General features: G+C 49.3%; 1 protein-coding gene across 1 annotated transcript in view; it reads right to left on the reverse strand.

The window, feature by feature from the left end:
• Positions 1-26554, reverse strand: part of Prmt8 (protein arginine methyltransferase 8) — an 86130-nt gene that overhangs the window by 34100 nt on the left and 25476 nt on the right. The window contains exons 2-4 of the mRNA XM_026407261.2: positions 17233-17418; positions 6002-6157; positions 2190-2253 (exon numbers count right to left, since the gene is read on the reverse strand). Of these exons, the coding sequence (XP_026263046.1) occupies positions 2190-2253; positions 6002-6157; positions 17233-17418 (406 nt within the window). The remainder of the gene's footprint in view (positions 1-2189; positions 2254-6001; positions 6158-17232; positions 17419-26554) is intronic.

Below are 26554 nucleotides of genomic sequence, written 5' to 3' on the forward strand. Positions count from 1 at the left end.
GCCGACCACACTCCCTGCCATGACCTACCTCACCACTAGGGCCAAAACAATGGAGTTCAGTGACCATGGGCTGAAATCTCTGACACTGTGAAGCAGAATAGATCTTTGCTCCTTTTGAGTTGCTTATGTCAGGTATTTTGTCACAGTGACGTAAAGCTGACTAGCACAGAGATGTTAATATGATTTCAAAGTAACTTCCCCAGGAAATCTTACTAATCACAAAGGGGAACAGGGCAACTCTGCCACAGAGAAGCCTGATAGACATGGCTGTTACCAAGTGGTCAAAGCAGACGCTCTCAGTAACAGGAGAAGCCAAAGTGTCATGTAACGAGAACGCCGCATCTTGTTGGGGATGTGTCTGCCGGAGATGCATCACCTGAACCCCTTCATGGGGACAGGCCACGCTCGATCCTGCCCAGAGTCCTGTAACTTCTGCTGGGTTCTTTTCCTCTGAACGTGGTGCTTTGGTCTGAGTGTGTCCCTGAAAAGTTCATGTGTTGGAACCTTAATTCCTCCGTGTGGCAGTGTTGAGAGGTGGGGCCTGGAGGGAGGTGTCTGGGTCATGGCCCTGGAGTCCCAGTGAATGGATTCATGTCTTTTCGAGGGAGGGGTTAGTTAGTACCAGAGCAGGTTGTTGTGACCCTTGGCTTTCTCTTGTTTTCTCTCTCATCGTGTGACCTTGCTTCTCTACACACCTGCTTTCTCTTCCACTTTCCACAATGAGCTGAAGAACCAAGAAGCCCACCCCCATACAAATGCCCAATCTTGAACTTCCTGGCCTCCAGAATTGTGAATCAAAGTCAACCTTTTTCCTTTGTAAATTACCAGTCTTGGGTATTGTATTGTAGCAATAGAAAACAGACTAAGGCACTTGGTCAGCCTGGTGCCTTCCTGTGAGTCAACTTTGAGTTTAAATGTGACCCCGTCAGAAAGCATCTAACCTAAAGTAACCACCGGGTCTCTTTCTATCCTATCACTACTTCAGTGCACAGAGGAGCACTTATCACCCTCTGGTATTTTTCTTTGTCTCCTGATTTGTTTAGCATCTGTAATTCCACGTTCCACTGGAACACAGAATCCATGAGGTAGTTTTATTCCCTACTCTGTCCACAGAGCCTGGCTCACAAGGATACACACAGAAGTTGGTTGAATGAACCATACTACTGTCCCTTCAAGGAGTCTAGGCAAGTGGGTTGAACAGCAAACAAGTGGTAGGGCTGAGGCCACATGGAAATAGGTCAGTCCATAACTGTGTGTGGCAGCAAGAGAACCACTGGACCTGGCATCTCTGGTCAGACCCATAGGGACATCTGGGCAGCAGACACCCCACAGGGGAGCAGGTGGTTTGGTGGCCAGCAGGGAGCCTGGCCATGGAGCTGGGCTGCCTCAGCACAGAGGGGGAAGGCAGGCTTTTTAGGGACTCCCATTCCAGCCTCTTCCCCAGGCCTACAGACCGGCCCTCAACCTTGCCCTCACTCAGGAGTGTCCTTCCCTCCCAGCCTCATCCTCTCCACCCTTGGACTCCACGTGGGCTCTTTCTTGTGCACGTGTCCCTCCCAGGCCTGCTGCTCCCAGGGGATTTGGGCCCACTGACCAGAAACGGCAGCTCGCCCTGCTCAGGGAGGTCCTCGGACCAGGCCCCCAACAGGTCTAAGACGGGCACCGAGACAGGGGCCGGGAGTCGCAGTCCATGGGCGAGGAGCGAGAGGAGGAGGGGGAGGGAGGGGATGCACTCTTCTTTATACTCAGACTCCAGCTGGCAGAAGCTCCCAGGAGCAGCATGGTTGCCTGGGCCGTCCACTGGCCACAGGGGTCTGCCAGGATGGCCGGGGGGAGGTGATGGGCAGAGGTAGGCCCGGGGATGGTGAGGACAGGAGGAGGGAGAGGAAGACTGCCCTTCTGCAGAGCTCAGCAAGGTGCCTCCAGGTCAGTGAAGCTGAGGCAGGACGGTCAGGGATTCAGCCAGGGGTGGGGCCTGCTGAGAGCTGACCCTCGGCTGGCATGGCAAGGTGAGAACCTGAGACCCCAGGGTCGCCATCCTGTTCTCAGGGGCCTCAGCGAGGGTCTCCACCACCCCAGGCCAGGAGCTCTGGACTCTCCCCTAGGATGTCAGTCTGTGACCCCCAAACAAGAAAGCGCAAGCCCCCTCCCCGCCCCATCCAGGGGAAAGGACTCGGAGGCGGCCTTACTGTTGTCCAGGTGGTTGGCCTTAATGATCTTCTCCGAGTAGTCGGAAATACTGGAGCACTCGATCTAGACAGGGCACAGAACAAAGGAGCAGCACGTCAAGAAGAGCCACAGCATGTCTGTTGCAGCCTGGATCTGGGAAGCCCCCAAAGCCCCTGTGTGAAAGGCTGTCCCCAGCCTGTGGCACTATTGGGAGGGGGTGTCACCTACAGGAGGCGGGGCCTAGTGGGAGGAAGTTAGATGACTGAGTGCATGGTCTGGAAGGGGATACTGGGACCCCAACCCTTTTTTCTCTTTCTCTCCTTGGTTCTCAGTTTCCACGAGGGGAACAGCTTTGCTCTACCACATACTCCAACCACAATGCTCTCCCTCACCACAGGCCCAAAGCAATGGAGCCAGACAGCCAGAGGCTGAAATATCTGAAACCATAAGTCAATAAACCTTTCCTCCTTAACAGTTGTTTATGTCAGGTATTTTGTCACAGTGACAGAAAACTCACTCATACAACATCCAATACCAGCTTAATGAATGGAGAAGTTTCAGGTCTAGAGAGGTGTGGTGACCTGCTCACAGCTGCACAATAAATAATGGCAGAATAAATTAGGGACAGAATTTGTGCCCTCTCAAGTCCAGTGTCCTTCCACTAAATTGGATTGTCTTCATCAGGTTCTAACACCTGGCTGCAGCCCATGATGAAGGACCTGATCTTTGTTCTGGAGCTTTAAGAAGAACTGGTGATCCTCACCTCCTGGCCAGAGGAGAATGGGAAGGGGTAACACAGCCACTGACCTCCCAGGGAGGTGTTGGCCAGAGTTGCCACAAACCTTCCTCTACATTCCCCACATGAAACCCTCCCAAGGTGAACCATGCACACTTCTGACCATGTGGGAGATGCCAGGTCAGGACTTTAGGACTGGACTTAAGATGCTCCCCTAACTCACTACACATGTCCGCTTCAACCCTTGCTGTAGTTGGGATAGTTACTAAAAGGCTTTTTTGCCTGTCTGTGGAAGGTCCTAGAACCTTTAGGAGGTGGGGCCTAGTGGGAGGAAGTGAGGTCAATGGGGACATGCCCTTGAAGGAGATATTAGAACCCAGGTCTTTGTTCATTTCACTCCTGACCATGAGGTAAGGCCTTTCTCTTGCCATATGATGTGCTGCCTCATCACAAGTCCAAAAGCCATGGAGCCAACTAACAATGGGCTGAAACCTAAAAAAACTGTAAACCAAAACAAACCTTTCCTCTTTTTAAGTTGATTATCAGGAGTTCTTTGTGACAGTAATGAAAGCTGACTCATGCAACCCTTCTTCAGACTCCACTTTTGAAAGGATTTATTTCTTTTAATCTGGAAGTCCTTTCTAGGATCCCTAAGCCTCCTAAGTGAAGGGCCAACATATTTGAGAGATGAATGGGTCATGAGCTCACAGCAGGACCTTGTGGGAATAGTTGGAGATCAAGCCCCAGGCCTAGGATGTGCTATCAGAGATCTCTGGGAAACAGATGGGCCTCTGTCAAGCGCTGCCCCTACCTCCCTAGCTGGCTCTCCCACAGGGCTAGCCTGTGCCCAGGCCCTGGGCTTGACTCCCCTCCACACTGAGGCCCCATCTCAGACTGCCCTAGGGCCTCACGAGGGGACCATTCCCTTCAGAAGTCATTGCAGAGGGAATGACACTGAGGGAGTTTCTGACAATCAGTGTCTGCCTTTGGGGCTGGAAATGGGTCTGGTCACTGTTAGAGGAACAGCTGAGCAGGCAGACCCTGGCCCAAGCTCAGGGACATCCAGGAGGCCCTCCCTGCTCCTGGGCAGCCTGGCTCTTGGCCCTCGGTTCTCACGATCTTCAGAACCATGCCCCTGTCCTCCTCTTCTCCCCCTGGCCACCATCCCACCATCCCCGTGAGGTTACTGAGGTGAACGGTGAACACACAGGCTCCTGGCCAAGGAGCTGGTCTCCCTTCGGGCCTCCACCTCCTTCCACCTGGGCCTCTCGGGCCTCGAGACAAGGTGCAGCCCGTCTCAGGTGGTCCTGTGAGGACAAGGGGGTTCAAGTGTGGAACTCCAGCACCAGCTGCCCACGGCTTCCCGGACACGCCAGGCCACTCTGTCCCCGTCCCTGTCATCTTCCTCCACCTCTTAATGGCCCTGCCTTCCCATCCTTCTCTCACACTTTCTCCTTCTTTTCCTTCCTCCTTATTTTCTGATCCTGCTGTTTCTCTGGCTCCTCGCGTCTCTCTGGTCCCCTCTGCTCTTCGTTTCCCTCCATGTCTCTCTCTCTGCCTCTGTCTCCACTTCCTGTGGCTCCCAGTGGTCTCTCCTCTCTTCTCCCTGCTCCACCCTGGCCACCATCTCCCTCCCTGGGGAGGAGCTGGGAGAGAAGAGCCTGTGAAATGAGCCATCCGGAAAGAAGCCTGGCCTGGTGGGTGGTGGCGGGCTGCCTAGGAGAGCCGCTGGGGCTGTGCCAAGTCCCCACAGCTGGGCGCTCTGGACAGCTCCTTGGCTGGAGCCCCCGTGACTCAGGAGCCAGGGACGGCGCTGCCTCTCCCAGCACTGTCCCGTCCCCTGCCTAGGCCTGGGCCCTGGGAAAGAAAGCAGGCAGGGGTCACCAGATGACCCCAAGGGCACCTCGAAGGCACGTGACCTTTCTGCAGGTTGAATCTGTGCCCTGCTGGGGGCCTCTGTCCTGGTGAGGGGACCTAGAGAGGGAAGCCTGCTGGGGAGGGGCCGCAGCTGTGATGATGACAGTGACGATGACAATGATGACGATGATGATGATGATGACGATGACGACAGGTGACCATGTGCCTCCTGGGCATCACATGGGCACCTCCCCTCAGCACAGGCCTCAGCTGAACTTTCACGCTGTTCCTGGTCAAGGCTGCATCCCAGGTACCTGAGGACAGCCCGGGCTTCTGGAAGACTCTACAGCCCCTGTCCCAGGGGCATGAGAGAGGAAGGAGCACTGTCCTGTTGGAGGCTCAGGGGCCAGCCTCGGGGACCGGGGTGCCCAAGGGGACTTGGGGGCTCTGGTGGACCCAGGGCCTGGAGCTCCTGAGGGCAGGCTCCAGTGGCCCAGCACAGCTGGAAGGATGCTCCTGCACACTGTTTCAGGCCCCAGGGCCTTGCCACGTGCCCACTGGAGCCCACTGGGGGTCGGCCTCTGTTTTCCAGCTGTATTCCACCAAGGCCGGCAGCTCAGAGCTCTTCCCAGTTCTTTCCAGCTCCGACTCTCCCTGCCCTTCCCTGTCCTGGCTGCGTGGCCACATCCTGGGAGCCAGGGGAGGCTTCCCAGAGCAGCGCCAAAGCAGATTTAAAGGGACCAACTTGCTCCTTAAAGATAGAGGAAGGAGATTGCCTGCCCTCTGCTAGGGCCCCTGTCCCCCAGCCATGACAGCAAGCCCTGAGCTCTGGCCCTCTGCCCGGCACCCTCTGAGCACTACCACGTCTGAGGCTCACCCCAGCCTCTGGGCCAGGTTCTGCCGACCTGCCATGCTACAGATGAAGACAGAGACACAAGATGTCCAGGTCACACACGCGATGGGTGGACGTGCAGAGGGTCAGACCAGAGCCCACTTCTAATTGGCGAGGGCAGAACTTGGTTCTGGAAGTTAAGGATGACCTCAGGAAGGCCCCAAAATCAGGAGAGCCAAATCCCTTCACAGAAGTCACCAGTCGCCAGGGCAAGAGGTCGGGGCCATGCCTGGTGACAGGGAGCCTGCCCACCCCGAGGGCCACGCCTGGTTTTCTCGACTCCTCCAGAGCAAGCCTGCCCCTCCAGGAGGGAAGACGAAGCGGTGGGGAGGGCAGGGCGCGCTCACCCCAAACACCTTCCTGGCCCCGGCCTTGGCGGCGAACATGGAGAGGATCCCAGTCCCACTGCCCACGTCCAGCACCACCTTGTCCTTGAACACGTGCTTGTTGTGGTACATGGAGTTCCGGTAAGTGAGCGTGCGCACCTCGTCCTTCAGCATCTCCTGTGGTGGAAGGGGAGGGAAGGCAAGGTCAGGGCAGTCGAGATACCAGGGGGACAGCAGGGCCAGGCACCCCTGGACCACCCCAGAAAATGCTTCCAGAACCTCAGTATCACGGGGCACAGCCGCAGAAAACTAGGGTGGGGCAGCTGGGCCAGAGACTCCCTGCATTGTCCCAAACCCACCCAGAAAAATAACTTGGTGCCATCACAAGAGCAGCTCAGGTCCGAGCTTTAGAAAGTTCTATTTTACGAAAGAACACAGGGAGCAATTATTCCAACTCAGTGTGAGAGATTTAAATTAGATCTGAAGCAGAATTTTCTGCTATAGCCAAAGAATTGTCATTGAACAGGTTTTTAAAAAATATTTTTAAATTATACATGGACAGGATATCTTTATTTTGTTTATTTATTTCCATGTGATGCTGAGGATCGAACCCAGGGCCTCACATGCGCGAGGCAAGGGCTCTGCCACTGAGCCACAGCCCCAGCTCTTGAACAGGTTATTAAAGACGGGTTTTTTTATGTGTGTGTACTTTCATTTCATTGGCTTGTTTGTTTTTGAGAATGGAAGACATGCTTCTCTCTCCAGAAGTAGGTGCTTGGTAAAAACTGGAACCTGATAAACTGTGAAAACTGTCTGTTGCCCGATGAGAACATGATGGATCTGTGTAGGGGTCAGGCAGGGACCTCTGGCCATTCAAATTACGGGCAGATGCTTTCAGCTAACTCATCCCCAACAGTGTTGGGTTGTTTTTTTTTTCCCCCACAGAAACCAACATTATTGATAAAATTTGGATACAATAAAAAGCTCAGATTTTAAGAGTGGCCATGCATCACTTCATGCGTGAACGTCATACAAGCTTGGACGTCGCTAGGCTGGGATCTCATGGCCACAGCCCTCCGTGGGGTCCCGGGTGCCTGCAACACCCTAGTGTGGCACCTGACTGAAGTGGCCAGTGTGAGGATTTTGACACGTACCCATTGGCACCATGGCCATAGGCAAGATCCACAATATTTCCTTTACCCTGAAAGGTTCCTTGCTCCCCGAGTCCACACGGCCCAAGTCCACACGACACATATTCTGATTTCCGTCCCCAAGCTTCTTCCTGCCTGTTCCAGACCCTCGTGCAGATCAAACCGGCTGGCATGTGCCTTTTTGTGTATGGCTTCTTTGCTCCATGTAAAGCTTTGAGATTCACTCGTTCGCGTGGCTTGGCGTATCCAGGTTTGTTTTCTGCTGTAGTTTTTATCATTGACTAGCACGTCATGGCACGAGCACCACCAATGTTTTTGTCTGCTCCCTCGTTCATGCGTGTCTGGATTGTTTCCAGGATTGTTTGTTTGTTAATTATAAATAAAGCTGCCATAAACATCCTTATGTAAGGATCTTGGAGGATGCACATTCCTATTTGCTTTGGGTAAATACCTAGAGCTGAATTTTCTGCATCTTAAGGTGGGTACACGTTTAATTTCATAAGAAATTGCCAAATCTTTTCCCAAAAGAGTGGTACCATTTTATGCCACCATCAGCAACGTCTGAGAGTCCAAGTTGTTTCTCATCCCAGCAACTTAGTACAGTTAGTCTTTTGAGTTCTAGCCATTTTTAATTCTAGCCACTGAACGGGTGTCTCACTGTAGTTTTGACTGCAATTCCTCGATGGCTATTTGTTTTGTAGGTTATGTGCTCGGTGGCTATTTGTTTTAGTGAAGAAAGACCCAACCAAAACAACTGTAGAGAAGGAAAAGTTTATTTGGAGGCTTACAGTTTCAGAGGTCGCTCAATCCATAGACAGGGGCTCCATTCCTCAGGGCCCCAGGTGAGGCAGGAACAGCATGGGGAAGAGTGTGACAGAGGGAAGCAGCTCACATGATGATCAGGGAGCAGAGAGACTCCACTCTATAAATATACACCCCGTAGCCACAGCCCAACTCTCACCTCCTCCAGCCACCACTCAGCCAATCCCATTGAGGACTAATACACTGATGAGGTTAAGTTGGTCATTTCTCCTCCAAACTTTCTTGCATTGTCTCACCCGTGACCTTTTGGGGGCCACATCTAAGCCACAACACTTCATATTTACCTTTTGTGTGTGTGTGTGTGTGTGTGTGTGTGTGTGTGTGTGTGACATGCCAATTCAAGCCCTTTGACATTTTTTTCCCTTGCACTGTTTGTTTGACTTGTTTTTACTGAATGATAGGAGTGGACATATTCTAGAAATAAGTTATTTTATAAATTTATCCTTTTTACTTATACATGACAGTAGAGTGTATTTTGACATATTATGACATACATGGAGTATAATTTCCCATTCTTGTGGTTTTCATGATGTGGAGTTTCACTGGTTGGGTATTCACATATGAACAGAGGAAAGTTATGTTTGATTCATTCTACTGTCTTTCCTATTCTCATCTCCCTTCCCTTCCATGCATTCTCCTTTGTCTAATCCAATGAACTTCTGTTCTTCCCTCCCCACTCCTTATTGTGTGTTCACATCCATTAGAGAGAATATTCAGCCTTTGGTTTTTAGGGATTGGCTTATTTCACTTAGCATGATATTCTCTAGTTCCCACCATTTACTGGCAAATGCCATGATTTCATTCTCTATAGTTAAGTAATATTCCATTGTGTATATATACCATATTTTGTTTATCCATTCATCTGTTGAAGAGCAGTTAGGTTGGTTCCATAGCTTAGATATTGTGAATTGAGTGCTATAAACATTGATTTGGCTGTATCACTATGTTACGATGATTTTAAATCCTTTGGGTATATGCTGAGGAGTTGGGTAACTAGGTCAAATGGTGGGTCCATTCCAAGTTTTCTGAGGAGTGTCCATACTGCTTTCAAGAGTGTTGCACCAATTTGCAGTCCCACCAGCAGTGTATGAGTGTGCCTTTTCCTCCACATCCTACCCAACACTTATTATTGCTGGTATTCTTGATAATTGCCATTCTGACCGGAATGAGATGGAATCTCAGTGTGGTTTCAATTTGCATTTCTCTCATTGCAGGAGAGGTTGAACTTTTTTTTTTCATATATTAATAGAAACAAGTTCTTTTTTCCAGCTATATAAAATATTTTGAATATCTTCTCCCAATCTGTGGTTGGCTTTTCTCTTCTCAACCATATCTGTTGAGCAGTCTTAAATGTTGATAAAGGCTGATTTCTCAGGCTTTTTCTTTCTTTCATTATCAGTGCTTTTTATTTCCTATTGAATTTATCCCAAGGTCACAAAGATAGACTATATTTTCTTCCAGAAGTTTTGTGGTTACATTCAGGTCTTTGATTCATGTCAGGTTTACTTCTGTTAGTGGGTAAGGTGGGGTGTGAGCCCATGTTTTATCTTATAAATAAATGTTCCAAGCGCCACCGAATGCAATAGGCTGTCATGCCCCCACACCTCGAATGACCTTGCCACTTCTCTGTCTGTATGTGGTGCTGAGGATCCAACCTGGGCCGCGTGCATGCCAGGCGAGTGCGCTACCGCTTGAGCCACATCCCCAGCCCTTTTGCCACCTCTCTCAAGATCAACTGCCTTTACACAGCTGGCTTTCAGATATTTAATCCGCTCCACTGATACACCAATTCCACACCAACTTGACAAGTTGATATTAATTTTGAAATAAAGTAGTGGAAGTCTTCCAATTTAGCTCTTATTTTACAAGATCATTTTGTTTTTTCTAGGTCTTTTGCATTTCTGTATGAATTTTAGAATCTGCTTATTAATTCATGCAGAGCCATCTCCTGGGGTTGATTGAGTTACAGTGACTCTGTAGGTAAATCTGGGGAGAATTGTTATCTTAGCACAACTGAGTTTTACAAGCCAAGAGCATGACACAGTTCTCCATTCATTTAGGTCTTCTTTAATTTCTCTCTAAAATGATTTATAGATTTCAGTGCAGAGATCTTGCATTCATTTCCTCCATTCAATTGATTCTTAACTATTTGATAGTCATGCCTAAGGCCTCTCAAAAGTACCCGATTCCAGGGGCTAGTGTATATGTGACCTTGTATCTCGCAGCCTCGCCCACACCACGTGGTAGGATTTTTATTTGTTTTCTAGATTTCTTTATTTTTTATGTAGAAATTTTTTGTTGCTTATAAAGAAAACTAATTTTCCTCCTATCTGTTTGCCCTTTGTTTTTTGTTCTTTCCTCTTTCCTTATTATTGCACTCACAAGAAAACACTGACCAGAATTGCCAAGGATAGACATCCTTCCTTCATTCCAATATGTAATATGTCACCAGCATGTAAAATTTTAGCTGTAGGCTTTCCATGAATCTTTTTTTTAAATCAGACTGAAGATGTTCCCGTCTCTCTTTAACTGGTTGAAAGCTTTGATCATGAATCGGTATTTAATTCTGTCACCTGCCTTTTCTACATTTTTTGAGATGGTGCATGACTTTCCTCCTTTGTTCTGTTAATGTGTAACTCCACAGACTGGTTTTGAATGTCATGCTGCATCAGCCTTTTTAAATATTACTAGGTTTTCTTTACCAACATATTGCCACAAATATTTGTATCTGTGTTTATGAGAGATGTTGATCTGAAATTTCTTTCTACCCTCCCTGCTAAGCTCTGCTGGGCGTACCTCGTATGTTAGAAAGGATCCTCTTCTCAACACTTTTCACAAACGTTTGTGTAAGATGCATATTCTTTTTTCCTTTAACTCTTTTATATTACTCACTAGTAAAACCATAGGGGTCAGGAGTCTGAGGCAGGAGGATTGCAAGTTTAAGGCCAGCCTTAGCAACTTAGAAAGGCCCTAAGCAATTCAGTGAGACTCTGTCTCCAAATAAAAAGGGCTGGGGACGTGGCTTAGTGGTTAAGTATCTCTGGGCTCAATCCCTGGTGATTGATAAATAAATAAATAAATAAATAAATAGCCTGGGTTTTTTGAGGGGGAAGTTTTCAATTATGAACTTTGTTTGTTTCATTAGTGAAGGGTTATTTTAGCTTTCTATATACTTGTATCCGTTTTGACAGTGTTATTTTTCCAATGAACTTATCCATTTCATTCAAAGTATCAAATATATGGGCAGACCAATAATTCTCTTATTGCCTGCTGAGTGTCAGCACAACTACAAAGATGTCTATTTATGATTCTATAACTTGTGTTTTCTCTGGGATTTTTTTCTTGATCACTCGAGGTGGGTGTTATCAATTGTCTTAGTCTGTTCAAAAACTAGCTTTTGGTTTTATTGGTTTTCTCTCTGGGTTGATTTCTACTCCATTGACTTCAGCTCCCATACTTATAATTTCCTTTGCTAAACTTATTTAGGTTTTACTTGTTCTTCTTTCTCTAGCTTTATAAGGCAGAAGCTTTGATCATTGATTTTACACCTTGATTCTTGTTTTCTAACATAAACATTCAAAGCTATGAGTTACCCTCTAAATGTTCCTTTATCCGCATCCCATAACTTTGGATATGCTATGTTTTCACTATTATTTGGTTTGGAATATTTTCTCATTTCTCTTGTGTTTTCTTCTCTTAGCCATGAGTTGTTAAGAAGAGTGCTGCTTAATTTCCAATTACTTGGAGATTCTCTGCATGAATATTACTTTTGGTTTCGAATATATTTTTAACAAAAACAAATTCTGCTTTATTTTATTTTATTTTATTTTTGAAATTTGTAGATCTCTTTTTTTGTAACCAGTTTTGGAATTTGAATGTCCTCCAAATGCCCATATGTTAAAGGCTCACTCCCTGCCATGGTGCCATTGGAAGGAATGGAACCTTTAGGAGGTGTGGCCTCGTAGAAGGAAGTTAGGTCACTAGAGAAATGTCCTTGAAGGGGATATTGTGTACCTGTCCCTTCCTGATTCTCTCTTTGCTCCCCAGCTGACATGAGGTGAGCAGTTTTGGTCTGCATTGGGCACACTGCTATGACATTCTCCCTTGCCATAGGCCCCAAGCAATGGGCCCCCCCGACCACAGACTGAACTCTCCAAAACTGTAAACTAAATCAAAACTTTTCTCTTTTTAAGTTGATTGTCTCAGGTATTTTGTCACAGTGCTAGAAAGCTGACTAACACATCAGCACATGATTTATCTTAGTGAATGTTTCCATGTATGTGAAAAGTATGTGTCTTTCATAGTTTGGGATGTAATGCTCTATAAATTATAATTAGTTCAAGCTGTTTGTAACATTCAAATTTTCTACATCTTATTGATTTATGTGTGTGTGTATTTTTGCTATCAACTACAACGAGAAATGTCTTAAAAATATTTGACTGATTGGAGATTTGCCTTTTTCTCCCTTTAGTTTTTCAGGTCTTGCTCCATTTGTGGTTTTTTTTGGAGCTCTGTACACACACATTGTGATGATTATCCACATATCATCTTGGCTAGGCCGAACCGCATTTCCCAGAATCTCTTTCTCCTATGTTTCCAGTTAGGGTGGATTGCAAGGGAGATTCTTGTGAGATATGGAAAGTGAAAAGAAGGCATGAAGACTAGCCACTGCTTCTCTGCTACCTGGGATTGATCTCTGTGATATTAGTAGAAGTAGAACAAGTTTAGTGAGATTGAGTTTTCTTCTGTTTTAAAAGACTTTAAACCTCTCTGTCTCAGAAATCTCTGAGATCCAGTACCATCAAACAGCTGGACAATATCTCCAAGACTAGGCACGGAGCATGGTGCACAATAGATGCTCAGCAAACACAAAGACAGTCTGTACGGCATATGGTAAAATGCCAGCACCAGAATCCCTGCATTTCCACCATACCTCCACTGCTACTGAGCTCTTCTGACCCAGTCCATGGCTTAGCCTTAATTTTCTCATCTGGAAAATTGGATCATCGGGGCTGGAGTTGTGGCTCAGTGGCAGAGTGCCTGCCTCACACACGTGAGGCACTGGGTTCGATCCTCAACACCACATAAAAATAAGTAAATATAATAAAGCTATTTTTAAAAAATTCAAATAGTAAAAGAATCAATACAATAAAAAAAAAAGAAAATTGGGTCATAATAGCACTTACTCTACAGGGCTATTGGGTTGATTGAATAAATACAGTAAGTTTCACAAAAGTGAAGCCCAAACAGTTCTGGATCTTTCTCATAACCACACACCTTTTCTTCTTCCATGCAAGGAAAGAGTTGCGGATGAGCAGAGAGAGGAGGAAGATAATGACAAAGGTGTCCAAAATCTTCAGTCCTTGCCTATCTCCTCTCCTGGGTTGGCTGAGCACCTCTGGAGACCCTATGTTTGCTGGAGGAGTTTCCCAGATGTCCTGTTTGGATTCACAACTCTGTCACTTCTTTGGCCGCTTCCTCCTTTCCTTAAGGCCCTAAACCACAGGAGCAAGGTCCAAATGCTGGGAAGACGAAAGCTGTGCTTGCCAAGAGCAAGCGCTCCCTCTCCACCTCCTCCTCCCTGCTCCAGTGGCTCCTGGGAGGAGGCCCCAAAGATGCCTTCAGAGGGGAACAGGCCACGCTCTCTGTTGAAAGCAGTTCCCAGCCCCCAGCCGAGGGTGGCTTTGTCTCCCGCTTCCTTGCCTGTTAAGCACACGACAGCACATGGACTGATTGCTAGGAAATGAGGCCCCCAACAATGTATTTCAACAGGACCTGAAAGATGTTTCCAAGAAGGGAGCTGGCCAGGAGTGGGATCCGGGCCCAGGGCTTGGGGTGCAGGACAGAGCTACATTGTCCAGGACTCTTCCTGAGGCAGAGGCAACAAGCCCAGCCCTGACTTCCAGAGATGCTGAGAAGTCAGAGCCTGGGTCTCAGGGTCACAGAGCCCACTCCCTGCTCTCTGGGTGGAAGATTCAGGAAGCACACGTCTGTCACTCCAGCTCCTGTTCTGGAGTCCGTCCTTCTCAGAGAGGCTTTGGATTGGAAGGCCACAGTCTTCCCCTCCTGGCCCCTGTTCTAAGGAGGCTGGGTACCAAGTCATCTCTGAATGGAGGGAGCGTGGGAAGGGAGGAGCACAAGCGTCCAGAATCACCTCCTGCTCTGCTCTTCAGAAACCCAACAGTCCCCTGCCCCCTGCCCACCACTGGGTGCTTCCTGTTACTATTTACAGGTGAATCAAACCCAACCTGAGTGTGCTACGCTTCCCAACATCCACTGACAGCTGTTCATCAGCAGGCTGCTGCACCCCACCCCTGTGTGGAAGAAAGGGCAGCCGAGCCGCCACCCAGCTCTGCACGGTGAGCCATGGGACTTGCCCAGACCCAGGAGGCAGGGCATCGCTGCAAGCTGCCTGGCAATGACTGGGTAGAGACCCCTCCTGCTCGACAACCAGAAACCAGAGGCCCTGGCCTGCAAGCACAGTGTCAGAGTCATCCTCGTGCCCCTGCCCCCAGATGACCTTGACACTGAACCCAGTGGAAGGAGACCTCAGGGGTGAAGGACTGTGCACTTCTCTCGCAGCCAGGGTCTAGAAGGGCCCAGAAGAGCAGAGGAGGGATGTGAAATAACTGTGCAGAAGTACTTCTGATGAGAAGGTTGCTGAGGACTCTTCTAGGACTCAAGTGTTTTCTGGAACTTGCGGGTCCTCGGTCTGCACTAGGTTTACGTATGTTCATCAATTCACACAACTGAGGGAACCTGGTCTGGTATTTTAATTGGTGGCCCTAGGTGACCCTTCCCAAGTGGAAGTCATACTCCTCTGGTGTTGGCATGCCCCGGAGTGACTAGATTAGCAGCCATGTCAACAGACCTCTGCAAATCAGACAGCGGGCCAAGCTCTGGGTCCCAAGCTGGGGACATAAAGTCCCCAAGGAATTATAGAGATCAAAAGTAGCCCAGAGTGTGTGTTCCAAGTGCCAGAGGTGGCCCAGCAATTCAGAGCTGGGGACAGGCCAACCTGGGGACAGGTGCAGACAGTTGGAAGTGGAGGCAGAAGACGGGGCAAGGCTGGCGGGGGTATAGGTCCTGGCTGGCTGGTTTCCAGCAGGGAGACTTGCGGCTGGCCCCAGGGCAGGTGTTTGGGGCACTTTTCTTTCTTCACAGGAATGTGCCCTGAAATGGGTACCCAGAGCCACAGGCTCATTATGTCACAAGTCATGCCCTTTAATTAGAGACAGGATCTTGGGGCGGGATGGGGGAGATTTTGAGGTTCTCAGAGCTTCTCACAGGCCTAGAATAAGGCCCTGGGCCCCAGGCCGCACCCTGATGGTGAGCTGCAGTCCACCCACCTGTCCTGAGACGGCACTCAATCCCCTCCTGGGCAAGGACCCTCAGAAGTGAGCTCCAGGTCCATTCCCTGCCCACAGGCTCAGGCCTCGCGGTCTTATGTAGAGGGAAGCTCTCACCAGCCAAAGCCTGAGCCTCCCTGGAGTAAATGAGGCTGAGCCCTGAGTCCAGAAGTAACTAAAGGGCCCCACCTGCACCCTCTACCGCCATGTGGGGCTGCCAAGGAACCCGCAGAAACAAATGAGTCCATGAGAAACAAATGAGCGGTTTCCAGAGAGAGAGAGAGAGAGAGAACGAGGCCTGGCAGGGTGGTGCACGCCTGTCATCCCTGTGGCCTGGGAGGCTGCGGCAGGAGGATTGAGGGTTCAAAGCCAGCCTCGGCAACTTAGCCAGGCCCTGAGCAACTGAGTGAAACTGAGTGAGACCCTGTCTCAAAAATTTTAAAAAATGTATAAAAAGGGTTGGGATGTGGTTCAGTGGTTAAGCACCCCTAGGCTCAATCCCTATTACCACAAAAAGGGAATGGAGACAGAAGGAGACAGAGGCCGTAGGGCACAGAGGTCAGGAATGAAGTCCCTGGAGTGTGGAAGTTTAATTTCTATTTCTGTGTCACGAGCCCGTGACCTTGTAAACAGATCATGAGAGCGGATTTGATTCTCAGGGTCCTCGGCCATCTGTAGAATGGGGACAAACAAATCATACCAGCCTCTCAGAGGCAACTGGAGAAATAAAGGAGCCAATCATACAAAACGCCTGGAACAACACCCAGCAGGCAGCAAGCCCTGGAATGTTTTTAAATGTTGGCTCCTCTTATTAAACACCTTCCTGCAATGGCTACAGGCAGAGCTTACAGCAGCCTCTAATTTGAAAATGCATTTGCATAGCAAGCCAACTTTTGTTTCTTTTCCAATGTTTTCTTCATACCATAAGAGGATCATGAAAATATTTCCTTCATAGGTTTTTATGGGGATTAAATGAAATGATACATTTAATGTACTTAGAACCATGACTGTGGCTTAGTAAGCACTCAATCTATGCTAGCTGTTTACTGCCAGTGGCTTAAGAGTGTTAGGGATTACAACGGGCGGTGTAGAGTAGGGGCACCATCATGCCCCTCCTGGGGCCAAGAAGGCTCTTATTTGGAGGCTCTGTTCTGTTCCATGGCTAACAAGTTGACCCTGCTATGGTGGAAGATAGGCTTTTGGATCTAAGAAATTCCAGAGCATCCTCAGGTATCAGACCTGGGCCAGATGGCCAAGGACACTTCCCACATCTCTCCCCCTGGAGATGTTCATCGCTCTAAAGAAGGGGCACCAGAGCCCAGAGCCATGGTGCACGCCTATAATCCCAGCAGCTCAGGAGGCTGAGATAGGAGGATGGCAAGTTCAAAGCCAGCCTCAGCAAAAACGAGACACTAAGCGACTCAGTGAGACCCTGTCTCTAAATAAAAATACAAGATAGGGCTGGGGATGTGGCTCAGTGGTTGAAGGCCCCTGAGTTTAATCCCCAGTACCAAAATAAAAAATAAAGAATGGACATCAGGACCTTCAGAAGGCCCTTTCAGCCTCAGGACTCTGGATGCAAGCACCTGAGCTCCTTGTCAGGACCAACACCATCCAGTCCACCCTGGGTGTCCAGGGATCATGGCTGGGGAGAGACACGGGTATGGAATGTCAATCAAACAAGCCCCGAACACCCGTCGCACTCTGCAGGGCTGTGGAGCACACACTGGCTCTCACTGCTGGCCTGCTGCCAGCTCGACCCTGACCCCATGAGAAGGGCCCATGGGACCCAGAGGGTCAGGACCTGGAGACGCTGGGAGGATTCACTTCGTGATGGTTCAGAGTCCTGCTGCCCCTGAACCATGACAAGAAGGCAGGGCCAAGCTTGTCCCACCCGCCCTCTACCCCACCCCTGGCTTAGGACGTTTACCTCGTGGATCCCAAAGTGGGCGTAGGAGTCAAAATAATAATCTCGCGACGTCATCTCCTCCGGGTTCAGCAGCTTGGACATCTTGCCCCGTCCCGGGCAGCTGGGTTGAGTGGACACATGATGGACGCATTGTACAGGCTTGGGTGGGACGACGGGCTGTGGGGGCTGGGAGGGGGGACTGCTCACCTGAGGAGGAGAGAAGGAGAGCCGGTGTTAACAGGTCCTGCCCTGGCCTCTTCCACTCCGCTTCCTGTCCCCTCCCCGGGCCCTCTCCAGTCCTCCTCGGCAGGCCTTCTGCAGGGCTGAGGACCTCTCCCAGCTCCCTGGCAGTCAAGTTGAGGGCTGTGACTCACAGAGAGGTGGCAGGCTACTGATACGTCAAATGACCTGGACTGAACCCAGGTCCAGCTCTTGCTAGCTAGGTGACCTGAGCTGATCTAGGCCTTAGTTCCCAGATCTGTGAAATGGGGAGAACAAAATTCCCTTTAGCGTGAGTAGGAAACTCTCAATAAAGGGAAAGACAGCTGCAGAGTCCAGAGTGGTGCCTGAGAATGAGGATTCTAGAGCAGAGCCGAGGCTGTCTTGACCCCCAGCTCTGTTATTCACTAGCTGCTCTGGTCTGGGTGTGGTTTGTCCCTTGAGGGTCCCTGTGTTTGGAGGCTTCATCTCCAGTGTGGCCATGTGAGAGAAAATGGAATCTGAAAGAGGCGGAGCCTCGTGAGAGGTGATTGGATCATTGGGAGATGTCCTTGGAGGGAAGGACCTAGCTCTCTAGTGGGACCCTGCTTCATTCTCAAGAGGGTCGTTATAAAAGAACCAGAATGGCCCTTCTCTGTTTTTCTGCTTCCTGTCTCATTAGGTGATCTCTCCCTCTTGCTCACACTCCCACCATTGTGATGCCACCCGCCATGAGGCCCTCACTAGAGCCCAGTAGAAGCTAGTGCCACACTCTTGAACCTCCAGAATTGTAAACCAAATAAACCTCTTTTCTTTACAAAACACCCAGCCTCAGGTATTTTGTTATAACACTACAAAACTGACTGCTATTTGTTGACCCTGTCTGTGGTCCTGAAAGTCATTTGTTACCATTATGACTCCATTTGTTCCTCAGTAAAATACAAATCATAATAAAGCATGCCTGTACGAATTGTCAAGGCCATTTGGATGAGTTTGTAGACATAAAGACTTTGTACACTTCCTGGAATGTAGGGAGTGCTTATTTATTTTGACTATTACTATTATTCTGATCACATAAATCATGTCCCCACTTATGTTTCAGTTTTCTCTTCCATAAACTGGGTCAGCTCAGACTTATTCTTAAGGGAAACAGAGGGATCCTAGAACACAGCAGATTAAAAAAAAATTAAAAATCCAAGGGATTCCATCCCTTCTCCTTGATGTGGTGCACTTGGCTCCAAGAATGTCCCATGTCCAGGGCTGCAGGAGTGAGCTGGGGGAGGGTGATGGTCCCATTTCCTGGTATATCTAGGCTACCACCTCTGGGAAATAAGCAGGCTTCCCAGTTTAGCAACATTGGATTTCAGGTCGACAAGATCCTGGGCAGGCTGACAGAGAGGCAAGCCGGGCTGCCTCATTAGAATGCAGCAGGTGTGTCCACTCTCGGCTTGGGATGCTGGTCACGGTCCCCAGGAGGCTAAAAATAGACTGTGTCAATTGTACACTCCCGTGCAGGCTGCAGAGTCACCTCTAAAGCCAAAGAAGTCTCAATGCATGTAGCTGACCCCAATATTGACTCCATTTAAATATGTTAAGGAGAGAAAAACTCCTAACCCGTCCAGGATTGTCTACAGCAATGGTCATAGGGCCCAGCACCCTTAGCTGTCATTCACCTAATTCCTAGCTTCCCTTTTCCATGAGATACCTGAGTCTCCTTCCCCAACAGCCACCTTATGAAGTATCTACCACACCCCACACACTGCATAATGCAAAGAGACAAATGAATTCGGGGGCCTTCAACTTCAATAGACACGGGTCTTGGGGACAAAGAGATAACTATCAGCCAATCACTGGTTCCAAAGGCTGCCATCCCATCTTGGCCTTCTGCAGAGAAAACTTGTCTTCTTCTAACTATGAGCTAATACATGAACCGTCTCCCAGAAGGCTGCGAGTCAGCAAGAAAGAGTAATGATTTTCAATCTTGGGGCATTCAGCTATGTGGAGTGTCGCTTTTAATTCCACAAATACCTATGGCACTTCTGCTCTAGCAGGACACTGGGTGGATCCTGTGAAAGAAACAGACATATGGGAACTGTAACCTCTAAAGACTCTTTTTTTTTTTCTAGACCCTAAAACACGCAACAACTCCATGGAAGCTAGAATAAGGTGTAGTCTGAAAAAGAAGTTCAAGGAAATTGTTCAGAGGCTGCAAAAAGAGAAAGAATTTACTTTAACTCAGAGAGTCAGGAAATCCCGGGACAGCTGGCCCAGGGTAAGCTGGGGACCTTGGGTAGGTGGCGAGGGTGTGGGGGGATTCTAGGAGGAGAGGATGCTTAGGCAAATGGTGAAGGGGTGGGGAGGCAGTGAGCTTGTTGGGAGCAGCTTGGCTGTGATAGCGGGGGATTCATTCAGTTGAAGGAAAAATCAGGCCAGGTTAAGAGGTTGTAGTTAAAGACAGAAGGCCATGGGAGCCTTGCCCCTTCACCCAGGGAGTTCTCTGTGTGAGCCCTACTTCAGGAAGATGGATACCAGAGCAGCATGCAGGAGGGGACAGGAGGAGAAAGGAGGGGAGGGACTCGGGTCAGGGAGACCAGGGATGCATTTAGGAGGTGATTTTCAAAGTCCAGTCAAGACCTCATGAGAATCTGAACTGCTCTGCCCGCCAGGGAAGTGCAGAAAGAGAATCTGCAGGAGTTGGCAACCGATGGAACATGGGAGAGAGAGAGGAGCTGGAATCAAAGACGACTTGCACGTTTCAAGCCTGGGTGAGTAGGGAAATGGTGACATTAACAGAATAAGCAAGTCAGCGGGAAGAGCAGGTGGGGGTGGGGGGGACGATGAGTTTCAATTTGGATGTGTGTCGTCTGAAATGTCATCGAGTCCTATAAGACAAGATGTCTAGCAAGCAGATATTAACACAGTGCCAGTAGATAAACACCAGGAACAAAATCGAAAGGCAAATGACAAACTGGGAAGTACACCCTCACGTGTGACAAAGGTTAATACCCTCTATATGGAGAGAGCTCCTAACACACCGGTAAGGAAGAGAGGAACACCGCCAATTTAATGTGGACTAAGGGTCTGGGCTCGATTCATGCAAGAATAAATATAAATGGCAAATTAACATGCAGGGAAAAAAAAAAACCTCACCAGCAGTCAGGTAAATTCAAAACAACAACCACCACAAAATGCAAGTGGTCCCCACAAAAATTGTAAGGTTTGTTAAAAAAAAAAAAAAAAGCAGTTGCCCTCATCCACTTCCTGTGGGACTATAAATAGGTCAAGACTTTTAGGAAGTCACTAAAATTTTTTTTTTAAACACAGATCCTTTAACCCATAATTGCATTTTAAAATTTATCCTAGAGCATTGTAATAATCATATATATGTAGTTACAAAAATTTCATGATGGTGTTGTCCATAATGGCAGAAAATAGTTAACTTTGATGCCCCACAAAACAAAACTAATTAAGTCGATGAGGGTGTATTCCACAGTAGAATGTTATGCAGCCATTAAAAATGTCATGGGAAGAGTGTCTAATAACACAAAGATGGAGTGCAGTAAATTGTTGGTTGAAGATGACAAGCACAATAGGGAAAGACTGTGTGACTGCGTTTTAGCCACCAAAACCTGTTCCTGCCTGTGTGCGAAGAGGGGAGATTCAGAGAAGGCACCGGAACCGGCAGTGACTAATGCAGAGAGTTAGTTGGGCTAAGAACAATTAATTCTTTGTTCTTGTGCTTGCTTAATATTTTCTGAAACAGATGCCATTAATATGGTGCCACTCTTTGTAAATAGCAAAGAATAATGATATTGAAAAAGAAAAGGAAAAAGTCATCCTAGATCTTTGGAGAGAAACTGAGGCTGGGACTCTGGTTTGGAAACTATTTCTGGGGATGGGGTCCTGAAAGTGTGCCTGTGGGAGAGGCTCCAAGTGGAGGTGGGGAGTGGGAGTGAGGATGGGCCTAGGAGAGAAGCCAGAGTTCCTGTCCTATGAGGACCTTGGAGTCACCTGGAGACCCAGGGAGAGAGGCGGGGGGGGGGGGCAGGGAGACAAACCACAAAGTGGGGAGGAGGCGTCCTCATTCCTCCAGCCCTGTGACTGACCCCCCCCCCCCAGGCTGTGCAATCCAAGCATGGCACCCCTGTGTTCAGCAAAGTGCTCCAGGACCAAGTGGACCTTCATTCAGGACCCTCTGAGCCTCCTCTACCCAGGGTGACAGTGGGCTCAGAAGGCAGTGCAGAGCCACCTTGAATGGTGTACACGAAGCTGGCCCCCATACTGACTCCATTTAAATATGTTAAAAGAAAACCTCCCAGCTAGTCGAAGCATTGTGCGAAGTCAGGGTCACCAGGCCTCCTGCCACCCTTAGGGGTCATTCAACTCTGATTCCATGATCCCCTTTTCCAGAGTCTCCTTCCCCAACAGCCAAATTACAAAGTATCTATCGTGTGCCACACATTGTACTTTTAAGGCCAAGGGATGAATGGATTGGGGGAGATGGACTCCAATAGCCACAGGCCACAGAGACAAAGAGGTGACTGTCCCAGGCCAGTCTCTGTTCCCAAAGGCTGCCAGCCCAGCTCTGTCTCCTAGAGGGGACCTGTCCCTCTGTGCCTGGGCTATTAGGTATGTCCTGTCCCAGAAGTCTTCTCCAGAGGGAGAAGGGGAAGTGGCCCAAGCCTTCAGCTACAAATGCCTACTGAAGGCCTACCACAGAAAGGCAGTGTGCCGTTCCTGTGGAAGAAACCAGAGATGCATAGGACCCCGAGAGATCGCCATATAGACAGATAGGAACCAGTGCAGGGACCCAGACATCTACTATAAAAGACGGTTCCACTGCAGATGCAGGTCCTTGGAGGGGATCTGAAAACTTGGCTTTTGGCTCATCTGTCTGCCTACCCAGGGTCCTGGGAAGACTTGAAGAGCACAGGCAATGGTTTGGGCAAGGCCCAAGGTCTCATCTGCGATATCAGAAGGCCCATTTCCTCCCTGGCCCTCATTGGACAACCAGAGACTCCGAGCCAAGGAAGTCTTCAGACTATCTGGTGTATGTTGAGAAGTCAGAAAAAGGTTTGGGAATCACACTGGGATGTGCAGCCCGACTCGCTCCCACGCTCCAGCACCTCTGTCTCCCTACAGTGGCACACACCCCAACACACCCCCAGGGCCCAAGCCCCTTCTCTCTGGACATTTTGCCACCCTGGAGTCCTGGTCCTGCCTGCTTCGCCTGCTGTCCAGTTTTGGTCGTTGTTTCTGCACAGTCACCTCTACCCTGGTCTTGCCCAAGCCACCCGGGACCCAGTGCGAGGAAAGGGTCCTGCCCTGCTCTCTCCCCACCTCCACTGAGGACCCAGCCTCGGGCGCTGCCATTTGCTGGAGGTCTGTGATGGTGATTGGCTGAGAATTCCGTCCTGCTGGATGGCTCTGTGACTTAACACTTGTCCTGCCTTTGGGGTGGATTTTCCAGGGGCCTCTTCAGCTAGGTGCTCTCCTAGTCTACACATTCCATTTTGGTGAACAGGCCTGGGCATCGGAGTACAAAAGTTGGAGACCACAAAGATCATTTCCTGAGGAGGTGGCCCTTGATGGATGGGCGAGATTTCCCCCACATGGGTGGGGACCCACGGAGAGCATTTCTGATCTAACCCACCTCCACTTGAAAAGATCAGCAGATGATGAAGGACGATGTTGAAGATGCCCATTGCTGACCGGGGCCCACTGTGCCAAGCACTTTCCAAGTGTCATTTCACGAAATCTTCATTATAATTCCATGAGGTGCTGAAATTTACAGACAAGAAAACTAAAGTTCCATGATATTTGAGTCATTTGCCAGAGCCCAGAGCTAGCGAGGAACAGAGCCAGAATGTAAACCAATGTCTGTTTGACACTGAAGCCCACGCCCTTAACACTGGTGCCCTGGCAAGCTCGGTTCAGCCCAACTGAGCTCAACAGAGCTACTGCAGGAGGCCAGGCCTGGTGCTGGGAAAGTGGCAAAGAGTGGCAAAGCTGGCCCAGGAAAGCAGCGACTGCCCAGAGCAAAGTGCTTCCATGAAACTAAGCTCCTACAGGCACTTCTCCAAGGTGGCTGAGTTTAAAAGGGAGCAGACAGTCGGCTCCAGGTTGCAGATGGAGAAACCGAGACCTGCGGAAGAAAAGCCAGAGGTAGATCTAGAAACGGAACTTTCAAGAAAATAGGAAAGTGGTGGGGGCCCAGTGAGAAGAAAGAGGAGAGTGGAGAGGAGGGGCTTCTTTTAAAGGGGGAAGGCGGGATGCAGAGAGTAGAGAGAGGCCAGTGCTTTCCATGCCAGGCTGCTGAAGCTCACCCAAGCCCTTTGGGCTATAAATGGCTCCTACTGGCATCAGCCCAAGCTGTAAAACATTTTTTTTTCCTGAGAACAAGAGGCTCCACTAGAGGAGCCAAATCCTGCTCTGTTCTCCAAATGTCAAGAGAGCTTTTTCTAACCCCAGCCATTCATCCGCAGCAGTGGCCTGCCTGCCTGGAGACCCCAAGGTGGGAAGAGAGAGGACAGGATGGCAGGAGCTGGGACACTGCAGAGGAGCAGAGGAGGAGTGGGCCTCACCTGTCCCCCACCCCCAACTGCCTTCGCTCTCTCCTCCCACCCTGTCCTGGCAGCTAGCCCTGCCACCAGCATGGCCCTGGACACTCAGTGCACCCTGTCACTCCCCGACGTGTATGGACGAGGCTGTGATCTGAACTTGGCCCTTGTCGTTGGTACTCCCATAAAGAGTTAGCTCGACGAGCACCATCTGTCTGCCTGTAGAGACCAGAATTTTACACAGAGAACACTGCAATGGTGTGACGCCAGATAGGGCTCTATAGGGCCTTTGGGCCTCTCCTACTACCATGATCACATTGCAAATAAGTAGTTTTCACCTCTGCCTTTGGCCAAAGAGGACCCGAGTTCCACCTTCCTATCTGCTCTCCTTCACCCATGTTTCCTGTCATCTGGGTACAGAAAGGGGCCCCACAAAGTCATCTTGAAGTCCCCCATGCCCCTCCTCCACTGGTGGAAGCAGCATGTTTTATCAAGTAGCTCTAGTCCACTGCCTCTTACCCAGGGTGCAGAACCCCAAGAGTCTAGGGTAGGTCCAGTGCAGCTGGCCCTGCATGTCTCTGTGGTCCTCTTGCACTTGGTCAGCAGGGCTCTCTAGCTTGCTCCAGCTCATTTACCAAGAGTCATCCTCAGGACTCCTAATGCCCCTAGAGTGGGCTTCTTAGGCACAGACCCTCTCCAGATGTCCCTTCCCTAACTAAAATGCAGGGGCCAAGGCAGCTACTGCTGCCTGCCACTGGGTGTCAGCTACTGTCATCCATTTGTCTTTCCTGTTAACAGTGTCTCTGTCTGTAACTCTGGTCTCTTGACAGAGCCCATCGTCATGTACTGTTTTGTGACCTTGGAGTCAAGATCCCCCAAGGCTGCACTTCCTGGAATCCCCTTCTCTCAGGTGCCATCACCCACCACTCTCAGTCCCCACCTTCCCGCTCTCCTGAGTACACTGCTTGGGAAGTGCTGAGCCAGGATTCATGAAGGGTCCTGGGGCTGTGGTTCTCAAAGTGAGATCCACGAACCATCAGCATCAACATCACCTGGGGGTTTGTAAGAAATGCAAATGTCAGGGCTGGAGTTGTAGCTCAGTGGTAGAGCGCTTCCTCCTCATGCATGAGGCACTGGGTTTGATCCTCAGCACATAAAAATAAATAAATAAAATAAAGATATTGTGTCCATCTACAACTGAAAGAAAGGAAGGAAGGAAGGAAGGAAGGAAGGAAGGAAGGAAGGAAGGAAGGAAGGAAGGAAGGAAGAAGAAATGCAAATGTCTAGACTTTATCAGAAACCTCCAAGTCAGAAACTCTGGAGTGGGGCCCAGCAATCTGTGCTCAGCAAGCCCCCCAGGGGACTTCCACACACTGCTCAGTTTGAGAATCACTGGTCTAAACTGGCGCTGCCCACACTGTACTACTCCACAGAATAGTCCCTCCAAGAAAGTGTTCCATGGACAGGTACATTGGTGCACATAGCTGAAGAGATTTCTTCTTTGTGATACTTCTCAGCCTTTCATTTGCTAAAATAAATTGGAAATCTCCAAGCAGGAATGAGGGTGTCTGGTGCCACCAAATTTATGGCTGTGGCACTCTTTTTTACTAAGAAATCTATCAACATGCTAGAAACTAATGTTCCGAGGGAAACAATCTGGGCTCTGATTGAGAACAGTGTCTGTAATCCAATCTCTGTCAAACATTGTGGGGTGGCTTTCAGGCCACCAGATGAATGGGGTCAGAACGAGTGGGGTGAACCCTACGATGTGCATGTTCAGCAAGGTCCCTGGGTGAGGCCTATGAACCTGGTCCTGTAAGTGCTGAGGAAGGCCCCAGCCTTTTCCATTCCCCTGCGACCCCCTGAGCTCAGATGTAGCCCTCAGATGCCCACCTGGCACTGTCTGGGTACTGCTAAGATTCCCACACTGCATCAGGGCCAGCCAAGGTCCCCTGCAAGAGAGACAGCCAAAGATTTCAGAAAGCTTTTGAGCTCTAATGGAAGAAGATCAGGATCAGTTTGGGTTCTGCCATTCTCAGGCTTTGTGACCTTGGCCAGTTCCTAACACACAGTCATCACCAGAGTTCAGTTTGAAGGCAGCCCCAGCGGGCTTCCGGGTGATGTGCCCGGGTGCTTCCTGTCAGCCCCTGGCTGTCTCTCTGTGGTACAACGGCAATGCCTACCTCATATCAAAATGGCTCAGCTCCCACACAACACTCCTCTGTCTCCTGGATCAGTAACTGCTGGGAAAGCGTCTCTTGGATTTGTTGGACCTGACCTATTTTTTAAATAAACTGGGGCTGTTTTCCACTATTAGTCACTTTTCTCCCAAGCCTCCATGTATTAAATTTTCTTTTTGTATCCTCAGATATTTGGGTTGCAAAGAGATAGATGTCAGGTTAATTGGATGTTTGGCTCCTGGCTCTTCCTCATTAATGGGCTTTAAGAGCAGGCTTCCCTGTGTGTCCCCCTCCCCTTTGTCCCTCTTCCTGCCCCAAGGTAGCAGGATCCTCTCTCTCCGTGGACTGGAAGAAGGTTGCTGAGCACTTGGCTTCCCTTTCCAGTCGCCTTTACAGGCAGATATG

The sequence above is a fragment of the Urocitellus parryii genome, chromosome 5 (genome assembly GCF_045843805.1).
Source record: "Urocitellus parryii isolate mUroPar1 chromosome 5, mUroPar1.hap1, whole genome shotgun sequence".
Taxonomy (NCBI): domain Eukaryota; kingdom Metazoa; phylum Chordata; class Mammalia; order Rodentia; family Sciuridae; genus Urocitellus; species Urocitellus parryii.